This window comes from Sphaeramia orbicularis, chromosome 17, assembly GCF_902148855.1.
Source record: "Sphaeramia orbicularis chromosome 17, fSphaOr1.1, whole genome shotgun sequence".
NCBI classification, from domain to species: domain Eukaryota; kingdom Metazoa; phylum Chordata; class Actinopteri; order Kurtiformes; family Apogonidae; genus Sphaeramia; species Sphaeramia orbicularis.
In genome coordinates, this window is record NC_043973.1 from 37,253,035 (window position 1) to 37,264,693 (window position 11,659).

The 11,659-nt window shown below is 37.0% G+C and overlaps 2 protein-coding genes across 2 annotated transcripts; one reads left to right on the forward strand and one right to left on the reverse strand.

Annotated features, from left to right (window-relative positions):
- The first annotated feature begins 245 nt into the window (after positions 1-245).
- On the forward strand, positions 246-941 carry LOC115436550 (type III endosome membrane protein TEMP-like). Its single transcript, XM_030159419.1, has one exon. It carries the CDS (start codon positions 283-285, stop codon positions 688-690), a length of 408 nt encoding a protein of 135 aa, XP_030015279.1. The 5' UTR covers positions 246-282; the 3' UTR covers positions 691-941.
- A 4,019-nt stretch (positions 942-4,960) lies between these two features.
- On the reverse strand, positions 4,961-11,326 carry tmem125b (transmembrane protein 125b). Its single transcript, XM_030159416.1, has 2 exons — positions 10,859-11,326; positions 4,961-5,713 (listed from the first exon to the last, which is right to left on the reverse strand). The coding sequence occupies exon 2, from the start codon at positions 5,696-5,698 to the stop codon at positions 4,976-4,978; it is 723 nt and encodes a 240-aa protein (XP_030015276.1). The 5' UTR covers positions 5,699-5,713; positions 10,859-11,326; the 3' UTR covers positions 4,961-4,975.
- Between the last annotated feature and the right edge of the window lie 333 nt (positions 11,327-11,659).

Consider the following 11,659-nt stretch of genomic DNA (forward strand, 5'->3'; position numbering starts at 1 on the left):
TTTACTGGTCTGACCCACTTATGATCTAATCAGTCTGTATGTGGCATCTGAATTAAAATGATTTTGACATCCTTGATTGTTAATATCTTCAGTGTAATTTTTGTATTTTACAAATCCATCCTACGGGCCAGATTAGATCATTTGGCGGGCTGGATTTGGCCCCTGGGCCGCATGTTTAACACCTGTGCTCTAGTAGATTTGCTTAACTAAAAGGATCAGAATGCTTCTTCTTCTACTGAATATGTTCGTGTTCCATCTTTTCCAGGGGCGGCTGATTCAGATATGAGTCCAGATGGGGGTAAAAAGTCTCTGAATTGGTCTTATATGGCTGCAGGATTGGGGACACTCCTCACCATGTCACTTATCGTTGTGATGGCTGTCAAATTCCGTGTCTTCCACCGTTTCCTTGCCAGCTATCGACACTCCCTGCTTCAAGAGTCGGACGGCGTTAGTCAGTACGGTCAAGACGATGTGCCCTTCCCTAATGTTGTATCAGCCAGAGTGGGCGTGGGCGGGAGGACACACACTGAGCTGGAAGACGACGATGATGGCTTCATTGAAGATAACTACATTCAGACCAATGAGAGAGAAAGGGCAGAGAGAGGACGAGAAGAGGAGGAGGAAGAGGAGGAAGAAGAGGGGGAGGGGATGGAGGACAGTGACGATGATCTTCAGTTCACCATAGGCTGAGACTGAGCAAACAAAGACGACTAAACAGCTGGTTTACAACTATCACAAGGCGTTAGAGATCATTACTGTGTAAAAGCTGTCGTTCCCACCCTTTGTGGTTTCTTATCTTTACAGTGATGCAGAATGGTGTGGTTGTCAGGCACAGTTTTTCTGATTTGATTTGTAAAATAGATATCAGGCACAAATTATTTACAAATCAAAACTTATAAAGCTAGTTGACTTGTGTGAAAGGTACATTGTAATAGAGCATAAAGATGACAATTATAATACAAATACATATCAAAAAGGTACATACATTACACTGGGTTACAAAAAAATGTTTTTTGCAAGTTGTCGAGGTTTTTTCAACTGAATTAGGACCATTTTGCACCGCTAAATCCAAAAATCACATCTGTTTTTCTCAATCAGGTCAGGTTTTTTTGCTAATTTGATTTTGAAAAATTTGATCTTCTCACAAAATACAATAATTAATACCAAAATCAGATTGGTAAGCACACTTTATGAAACTTGTGACTTGATTCCTGTTAGGTACAATGGTGTATTCACCGCAGATGTAGCAGAATACGTCAGGCTTATTTTTGCAAGATCTTCTAGTCGAAGCCATTTCATTCACCTGTAATATTAAAAAAAACATTAATCATAAATTGGCAAAAGTAAAATCTTCAGAACTCATTTATTGCAAGAAATATGAAACAATTTTGTATCATATGATGTGAAAATGCCCATAAATGTAAGCAAAAATGTTAAAAAGCCAATATGTAGCATAGTTCAGAAAGTTGATCTGATTGAGCAAAATTAATGTGATTTTTGGATTCAGCACGCCAAAATGATCCTAAATCAGCTCAAAAAACTCAAACAATAAAGTTGTTGTTGACCAGTGTTATCAGTCAAAAGTTTGGACTCACCTGAATTTTCATTATTTTCATGACTATTCACATTGTAGATTCTCACTGAAGGCATCAATACTATGAATGAACACATATGGAATTATGCAGTTAAAAAAAAGTGTGACATAACTCAAAGCATGTTTTATATTTTAGATTCTTCAAAATAGCCACAATTTGCTTTTATTACTGCTTTGCACATTCTTGGCATTCTCCCGATGAGCTTCATGAGGTAGTCACCTGAAATGTTTTCCAACAATCTTGAAGGAGTTCCCACTGATGTTAAGTACTTGTTGTCCATCTGTGGTCCATCTAATGTCATTTAAATCAGAAGGTGTGTCCAAACGTTTGACTGGTAGTGTAAATTGCATTTTTTCTTTATTGATTAATTCATTGACATGAGATTTTATGCAGAAAAGATCTGTCTCATTGCACATTTATGACGTCTTTATTTAATTTTGTTACTTGTATGTTCTTTGTAAATCCATTTGTGTCCGTTTGCGTTATCAAAAACAACATATTTTCCAAGGTTTCAAAGAAATGTTTAATAAACTTGATAGAAAATTCTGTTTCACTATAATAATTAATACATAAAAAAGATTCACTTTGCATATATTGAAGTGCAAAAAACTTATCGCTGCTGTACAGATGTTTGAAAATGTTGAAAGAAGACATGTTCTGTGTGTGAAAAAGCAAGATATTGAGTTTTTTTCATGTAAAATGGAAAAAAAAGGATGAGAATACTTTTGGTAGGGTAGTTTGGAACATTTTTAAGATATGTACTTCTTTAATAAATTCTGTCCCGACACAGTTCTACTTCTTTTATTTAATAGATAAAAGTTGCCTGTAGAATTCAGTGCAGTCATATTCTAACTTTGAGAATGAATGTGTACTTTAATACAATATTTAAAAAAAAAACATGTAGTATGGTATTTTTTCATACATTACAGGCCATTTTTTTATGTCATTCAAGATAGATAATAGTAATGCTTTGGCCAATGGTACTTAAATGATGCTTTTTCTTAATCTTACTGAACTTTATTTTCCCTCTGATTTTTCGTCATGACAAACAGTTTCCTCTTCTTTCGATGGCTCTTTTATTCCTTTCTTCTAGAGCAGGGCTGTCAAACTCATTCTGGTTCAGGGGCCATATTTAGCCTATTTTGATCTCAAGCAGGCCAGACCAGTAAAATAATGACTTAATAACCTATAATTAATGACAAATCAAAGTTTTTGTTTTTGTTTTAGTACAAAAAAAACCCCAATTAAATTGTGAAAATATTTACATTTTACAAAAAAGATGTGAATAACCTGAACAAACAGAAATTTCATTTGAAAAATTAGTGCAATTTTAACAGTATTATGCCTCGACTTATTATTTATACATGTGCATTACACACAGTGTTACATAAACATTTGATAACAGGCAGAATATTGTGAAAATTTTGGAGTTTGGAACTAAAATTTGAACAATTTCTACAATATTCCATCTGTTATAATTAACACAACTCCAGATCACAGTGGATCCATGTTGAGCCGCATTATGTAATAAATTCCCATTATGTAATAAAAGTTCAAAATGTAATAAGAATGTCACGTCATCTTGTAATAAAGCCGCATTATGTAATAAACTGACGCATTTTGTAATAAACTACGTCAACGCGTTATGTAGTAAATTTTTTCACATTATGTAGGAAGTTATTACAATTTGAGAACTTTATTACAAAATGCACTTGACACATTTTCATTAAAAAAAATGTAATAACATGGTTCATTTTGTAATAACAATCCAAATTAATATCATTTCAGAGCAATTTAGACAAAATTAGTCACAGGAGCTACAGGTAATGTAATCAGAACTTTTACCACACAGTTTAAAGATTAATTTAGCACATTACATTTTCTTGAAAATAAAAATGTGTTAAGTGCATTTTGTAATAAACTTCTCAAATTGTAATAACTTACTACATAATGAGGAAAAAATTTACTACATAATACACTGAGGTAGTTTATTACAAAATGCGTCAGTTTATTACATAATGCAGCTTTATTACAAGATGACGTGACATTCTTATTACATTTTGAACTTTTATTACATAATGGGAATTTATTACATAATGCGGCCCAACAATCCATAAATGCACCAAACATTTAGGAACAGGCAGAATATTGTTCAGTAATAATAATAATAATGGATTGGATTTTATCTAGTGCTTTTCTAGACACCCAAAGCGCTTTACATTATTGATCCATTATTCATTCGCTCTCACATTCTCCCTCTGGTGGTGGTAAACTACATCTGTAGCCACAGTTGCTCTGGGGCAGACTGACAGAAGCGTGGCTGACAATTTGCACTTACGGCCCCTCTGACCAACCCCAAACATTCATACACATTCATACACCAGTGTGAGTGGCACTGGAGGAAAGGAGGGTGAAGTGTCTTGCCCAAGGACACAACGGACTGACTAGGATAGAGCGGGATTCGAACCACCAACCCTTCGGTTATTGGATGACCCACTCTACCACCTGAGCCACAGCCACCCCTAACAATAATAATAATAATAATAATAATAATAATAATAATAATAATAATAATAATAATAATAATAATAATAATAATAATAATTTATTTGTAAAGCACTTTCAATCAAAGTGTTGTACAGATATATTATAAATCACAACAAAACATAAAAACTAAAAACACTAACACAGTAAAAACGGTTATTGGATGACCCACTCTACCACCTGAGCCATGGCCGCCCCGTTCAAATTGCACATTTGAGGTTGTTCATGTTTGTTTTTATTTATGTATTTATTTGTATTTTATTGTGAAAGACTAGTTTTGTAAATGTAAATATTTACCTCTGCCAAGGAGGCTATGTTTTTGCCAGGGTTTGTTTGTTTGCTTGTCTGTTTGTTTGTCTGTCCATTAGTGTGCAACATAACTCAAAAAGTTATGGACAGATTTGGATGAAATTTTCAGGGTTTGTTGGAAATGGGATAAGGAAGAAATGATTAAATTTTGGTGGTGATCGGGGGTGGGGGGGCCCACGGGGGGGGGGCCACTGATCAGCCTTGGCGGAGGTCTGCGCTCTCCGAGTGCTTCTAGTTTCACAGTGTAATCTTATTTTTTTCTCTTAAATTTTTTCCACATAATTTTTCACAAAGAAAATTTGTCGTCATTATTTATAGGTTATTGTGTTGTTATTTTGACTGTAGATCACATTGGTCTGTATGTGGAACCTGAACCAAAACGATTTGGACAACCTGGACTGTTCAGGTTCATTTTTGCACTTTCATCCCACGGGCCCGAATGGAACCTTTGGCAGGGGGGCCAGATTTGGTCCCCGGGCCGCATGTTTGACGCCTGTGTTCTAGACTTTCCCTGTACCCCCCCCCCTTCATATGAGGCTGGTTCTGCTCGTAGATATCTCCCTGTTGGCCTGGCTTATCTCTCTTCCAGACACGTTGAATACTCTGACAGCTCGACTGCCCAGTCTCCTGGCTCTGCTCATCCTCATCCTCTGCCTCCTCCTCTGCTCCCGTCTCCTCTTTAGGTAGACCAGTGTACTGTAGCTCACCACAGCCAGAGTCATCCCTGTCCCAGCGGCCATCAGTACCAGACCAGACACCAGCATATCGCCTCTGTCTTGGCCTTGGCTGCCCACTGTGACCATACACAGCAGCACCGTCCCACAGAGAGTGACTGCCAGACCCACAGCCAGGATGAGGGCGGGGTCAGCCCGTCCGCCGCTCTTCAGCTGGTCGATCCGACGCCTGCTCCGGACGCAGTTCATGTCCTGGATGGCAGAGCTGAGGAGCTGCTTGAGCAGAACAGCAAGGGACAAGAGGCATAATGTGGTGCCCACTCCGAGACGCCATTCCCCAGACAGGCTGGTGGTGGTGGACAGCAGACCAACCCCACCCAGGCCCAGGCCCAGTATGAGAGCCACCGAGGCGCAGTAGCACAGCAGGGAACGCCGTGGCTCTCTGGACCACCACAGCTCCACCTGATCATCCAAGACACGATGATGGATCAGAGCAGGGTCCAACTGGTAGCGAAGGACCGGATGGATCACATGATGGGATTGGTAGAAAGTTTGCAGATCAGACACGGCAGCCATCCCAAGTGGACTTACCTAGTAACAAGCAGAATTTGGTTTGGAAAGAATTTAACACTCCATCTAATTATGGTACAGAAAGAAATAATTATTAAAGGGGTCACATTGTGCAAAATCCACTTTTATTAGACTTTGGTACCTTTATTTGTGTATTTGGACCCTAATAGTTCCAAAAGTTTGAATTTGAACGCTCTAGGTGCTGCAAAGCTATCCTTATATTCATTTTGGCAAAAATCAAGTGGATTTCTACAACCTGTTTTAATTCCTTCTTAACCCTGTAAAGCAGGGCTGTCATACTCATTTTAGTTCAGGGGCCACATTCAGCCTAATATGATCTAAAGTGGGCCGGACCAGTAAAATAATATAAATAATAGGATGAGAACTTTTGAGTGAAAAAAGGAAATTCTGTAATAAAAATGTTTAAATCTATGAACTGCACTTGAACATAACATGAACAAATATGAACAACCTAAAAATTTGTTAGTAAAATAAGTGCAATGTTAACAATATTAAACCTTAGTTTATTATTTATCCATATGCATCACAACTTAGAGATCACAGTGGATCTACAAATACACAAAACATTTAATAACAGGGAGAATGTTATTAAAATTCCACATACTTCTCTTAAGACATTTCAGATATTCACATTTTTTGTAAAAGGCTAGTCTGTAAACATTCTTGTGTAATTTTACTTTTTTTTACACTAAAACTAAGAGACAAATTTACAGTTTTCATTATTTAAAGGTTATTATGATAGTATTTTACTGGTCTAATCCACTTTAGATTGAAATGACCTAAAATGATTTTAACATCCTTGATTGTGTAATTTTTGCATTTCACAAATTCATCCCAGGGGCCAGACTGAACCCTTTGGTGGGCCGGATTTGGCCCCCGGGCCGTTTGTTTGACACCTGTGCTGTAAAGCCTGAACCTTTAAATCATCAACAGAAAATTCCAGTTCTTTGAAAGAGGAGCCTTTATTGGTCTGTCTGGACAACCCCCCCCCCCCCCCCCCCCCCCCCCCCCCCGCCCCCCCCAATTTTTTTTTTTTTTTTAAATTTCAATTTCCATATATGAGTTTCAATTTTGTATCATATTTGATACACTGGGTCTCAGTGCTCAAATATTATTATTTTTGAACAAACAAAACCATAATATAACACAAACATGTCTAACAAATTGGTAATTCCTTTGAGAATTGGCAAAGTTCTGCCTCCTTCCTCATTAATGACAATCTTGTAGTGTCACTGGAAAGGCCTCTGGTGAATATATTCCTCCCCCTGGTGGATTATCCATGTATTGCATGTATCTAATTGTATACATCAGGTTTTTCAAGACAAAAAAATATCACAGTGATCATGTAGAGGGCTTCAAAACTAAATATGATACTTTTGGCGTTATAGGGTTAATTTGTTACATTTATAACTAGTTGCTTCACGACATTTGCACATATAAGGTCAAGACTTCTGATGAGCATTTCTCCGAGTACAACATAATTGTTTATCAGCAGCAGCGGTTGTAGTAAAAACTGAAACTATGTCCAAACTTTGAGCTCATTATCTAAAATGTTCAGTTGTTGGTTGTATTAACGAACACAAGTGGCTGAATGGGACAGAGCAGCACAGTCAACAACCTGGAGGGGGCGGGGCTTGAAGTGGCTTATTTGCATTTAAAGGGCCAGCGCTCAAAGCAACCTTTCTGGTGTCATTACTCAGAAATAGGGTTGAAGATAGATCTGTGGAGTTGAATTAATGAAGAATTCAGGCCCAAGCAGAGCATTTACAGTTTATGTAGACCACAGGGAAATGTTTTAAAATGCAGAATTCCATTTAAAAAAAAAAAAAAAAAGCTAAACATCACTCCTTTAAGCAAGTATTGAATACACTGAGAAAACTGGATGGCTGTCCAGGCTAGTTCAGTGAGGGAACAGTGGTGGTCAGATTAGGTATGAGTAGAGCATAATTTAGAACAAAGCACTAAAAAAAACAAACTTTTTTTTTCCTCCAAGTTGCAATTTAACAAACCCTAAGTAGAATTTGGTTTGACTTTTGTCAGTCTCTTTAACCTTGTTAATCCCTGGGCCATTTGTTTCTAGTCAAAACCATTTCAATATAATACAAAACAATGGATAAGCAAAAAACAGAGGCTTCATTCATATAAAACCAAGTTATAATTAGAAAACAGCAAAGCTAAGACACATTTTGGCAGAACTGATTAACGTCAGTCCCATTAATATAATAAGTTAATGAATTTCCCCCCATTCTTAAACTCTTAAATAATGTCTTTTAAATTAACTTTAAAATCCCTTTTTTTTGCTGATGATTTTAATGTCTATTTTAATTTTAATGTTTTTATATTTTAACTTTCTCTCATCTTAAATGTATTTTATTCCTCTCCTGTGAAGCACTTTGAATTGTCCTGAAAATGAAATGAAATGTGCTATACAAATAAACTTGTCTTACCTTGCCTGAGGAGCAGTATAGTTCATCTGCATCTGTATAATACTATGTTTTTGTATGACTACCATTGACCTAATGTACAAAAAGTTTGCTAATGCCCAGAGTTACCTCTGAATATTTTTGCACAACCCTGCAGCAAGGTCCTGGATGAATGCAATCAAAGAACAACATACATCATGTCCTCTACTCTATGTCAGAAAGAGGGTTTCTGTGGTTCTATGTCTGCTCAGCCCCAACCTTGATCTCAAGAACAAACAGATCCTCAGCAGAATGAGATTAAAGCAGTGAGAGCAACCAGTATCTGTGCATGTTTTATTCTAAACTTCTGTTTGCACACCCTGTTTGGTGATGTTATTGTCTCCAAGAACACACTCACTGCCCTAAGGTCAACACCCAGAAACATCTAAAACACAGTAAAACAAGAGGAAATAGGAAAGTACAGGTGGAAACCAGCATCTCTGTAGATAAATGTGCCATCAAACCTCCAGTGGATCATAAGTGATGACTGAGAGAGTTTTTTTTTAACCCATAAAAACCCAGTGCTACTTTTAGTGTCGGTTCCTACATAATTTTTTTCTCTCTATTTAACTTTTCTTAAGTGAATTTTCACCATTTATCGTGTTATTATCCTCTCCATTTTGCTGTTTTTTTGTTGTTGTTTTTTTTCAGTGAAAATCAGGTATTTTTCTATATTTATTTTACTGATCATATATGGGTGCTTCTGTGAAACTGGGTACATTTTGGTACCTGGCACTTTTACAGCTTTTTAGACCCAATAATAAAAGAGAAATTTAGACATATTTCCCCCCAGGATGTACCTAGTGATGACCTCAGATAAGTGCAAAAAGAAATCATACTCTTGCTCCGAGCCTTCCCAAAATTAATGAATTTTTTATCAAAGATTTGGGCCAAAAATACATCCAAAATTGGGACATGAAAAACTACCTTGGTGTAAGTGCTTTTTATCCTGAAAACATGGTTTCAAATGGTCTTATATACCACTATAAATAAAGACACTGTTAAATTTGTTGATCCTAGTGGTTTTTCTAATCCAGACATGTGGGTTTTTCATGAATCTCAGTCTCATTCCAGGTTTTGTATGTAACCCACTGTGTCCACTTGCATTACACGCAGAACCTGCCCAGTTAAATGCATATAAATCGCGAATGGTTTTGCAATAGCAGTCACTTATGTGAAACACGCTGCTTTGCATAATTAGTTCAATTCCCAAAATGTACCTGTGAGAGAATAAAAAGATATTTTAAAAAAATAGTTGAGCATAATTTTTGTGTCCTTTTGACTGTGTTACATACATATTTTTGTATTTAAATATAATGTAAAATAATATAAAAAATGTGCTTCATCTGAAAAATAGTTTCTCTTTTATCTCAGTAAGTATTTATTCTCAAAAAAAGACCCAAAGTGCTTCCAAACTTGCTTCATAACATTAGTCTACATCTGTTTTTGTTTTGTTTTGTTTTTTTTTACATCTGGTTTTCTGAATTTTTAGCCCCCATGTCCTGTTTTTAGGGACCAGTTTCATAGAAGCACCCATATTTTAGTCATCATGCTGAGATTACATTTGATGGTTATGACACCAAAAACAGAGAAAACTGAAGAAAAAGTGATTTTTTTCAGTAAAAGCTATCATTAACTGAACATAAAGTGTGTCCATCCACTGTCATTGATCCAACTCCATGGGTTTTACTGGTGAATCAGTGTTGTAGACCAGGGCTGTCAAACTCATCTTAGTTCAGTTCCACATTGAGCCCAATTTGATCTCAAGTGGGCCGGACCAGTAAAATGATTACTGTGAAAAAAGTAAAATTATATTATGATCAGGTTTACATCTACAAAGTTTCCTTCAAAATCTGAATAAAATGAACAACTTGAACTGTCTTGAGAAAAACAAGTGCAATTTTAACAGTATAATGCCTCAGTGTATCAGTTTATCATTTACACATGTGCATTTCAATCACACAAATGATTTAGTAACAGGCAGAATTTTGATAAAATTGCATTTACTTTTCTTAAGACATTTCCATTTGTTCATATTTGTTCAGGTTATTCACATCTTTTGTAAAAGTATAGTTTGGTAATGTAAACATTTTCATGTAATTTTACTTTTTTTACACCAAAAAAATAAATGAAAATTTGGGGTTATCATTATTTATAGGTTATTATGACCATATTTTACTGGTCTGACCCACTTAAAATCTAATTGGACTGTATGTGTCTATATGTGGAACCTGAATTAAAATGATTTTGACACCATTGATTGTTAATATCTTCAGTGTAATTTTTGTATTTCACAAATTCATCCTGCGGGCCAGATTGGACCCTGTGGCAGGCCGGATTTGGTCCCCGGGCCGCATGTTTGACACCTGTGTTGTAGAAGATGATGGTGTTTCCACGTTTCCTATGGAGCCTCTGAACGTCCAAATGGGTCATATCTGATGACCACGAAAAGATGACAAACTGGATTTTACACCAGTTATTTACATTTATTGATAGAATTAGTGGATCTAAAGTTATTAAACATTTTAGATCAGTAGATACTTTTGGTCATTGGTGTATATTTGGGTCTTTATGGGTTAATACACCTTTTTGTTTGTTTTTTTTTCTAGAAGAATCCTACATAGTGTACCTTCAATGAATTTACTCATAATCCAGATTAATTTGCGCGTTAATACTTACTCACATTAAGTTAGATGAATATCACGTGATGCTGTTCATCCATCTGCATCCCATTGGACAACCTTGGTCATAGCATCATAACAGCCACTTTGCATAATCCAGCAACTGTTTGGCCTCCTTTCATTCTTTCTAAAGTCCAACTTGGTCAAATTCCAGTGGTCAAATAATGAGTCTGTTCTAAGGATCAAACTTCTGTCTTTAATGCAGAGGTAGAAGACAAAAAGTAGTGCAGAGCAGAGAGATTCCCGCCGTGTGAGACTCATTTCGTGAAGACCGGTAGTGATGCTAATGGTGCCATCCTGACAAGCGCTGTTGTTATGTCTGCTTAGCAAGCATCCATCACCAGAGTGACGAGGGTGGCATCACAGATCGATAGAGTGCCCTCCTCACATTCTTTAACCCTGTGCCAGGCAGATCAACACCCCACCCACCTCTACTCTCCTCTGATAACACAGGATCCCCATCTTGTCAAGTGAAGTGGGGAAAAGACAGGTCACAATAGCTGTGTTGGATCATGGTTTGGAAAGAGATTGGCCACATTGTGCCCCATGATCCCTCACAGACAATGGGCTGACGGAGGAACACAATGACAGTGCTGCAGAAGGAGGGTGGTGAGCTGTGAAGGGGAGTTGCGTTGCTGTTGTAAAGGGCTGAGTGATGTCAGTGTGTGCTGATAATGGGGTTTCTGTGATCCTTGGGATAGCGTCATTCCCACACTGAGCTGGCCTGTTAGATTAACCACATAAGATCTCCTCAGTGAGATGTTCACTGACTCCTGCTGATGTATGTCCTCCGGTCCGTCCAT

Excerpts from the sequence above, each read along its gene's own strand:
- LOC115436550 (XM_030159419.1), top strand. The coding sequence starts at position 283 with ATGAGTCCAGATGGGGGTAAAAAGTCTCTGAATTGGTCTTATATGGCT.
- tmem125b (XM_030159416.1), bottom strand. The coding sequence starts at position 5,698 with ATGGCTGCCGTGTCTGATCTGCAAACTTTCTACCAATCCCATCATGTG.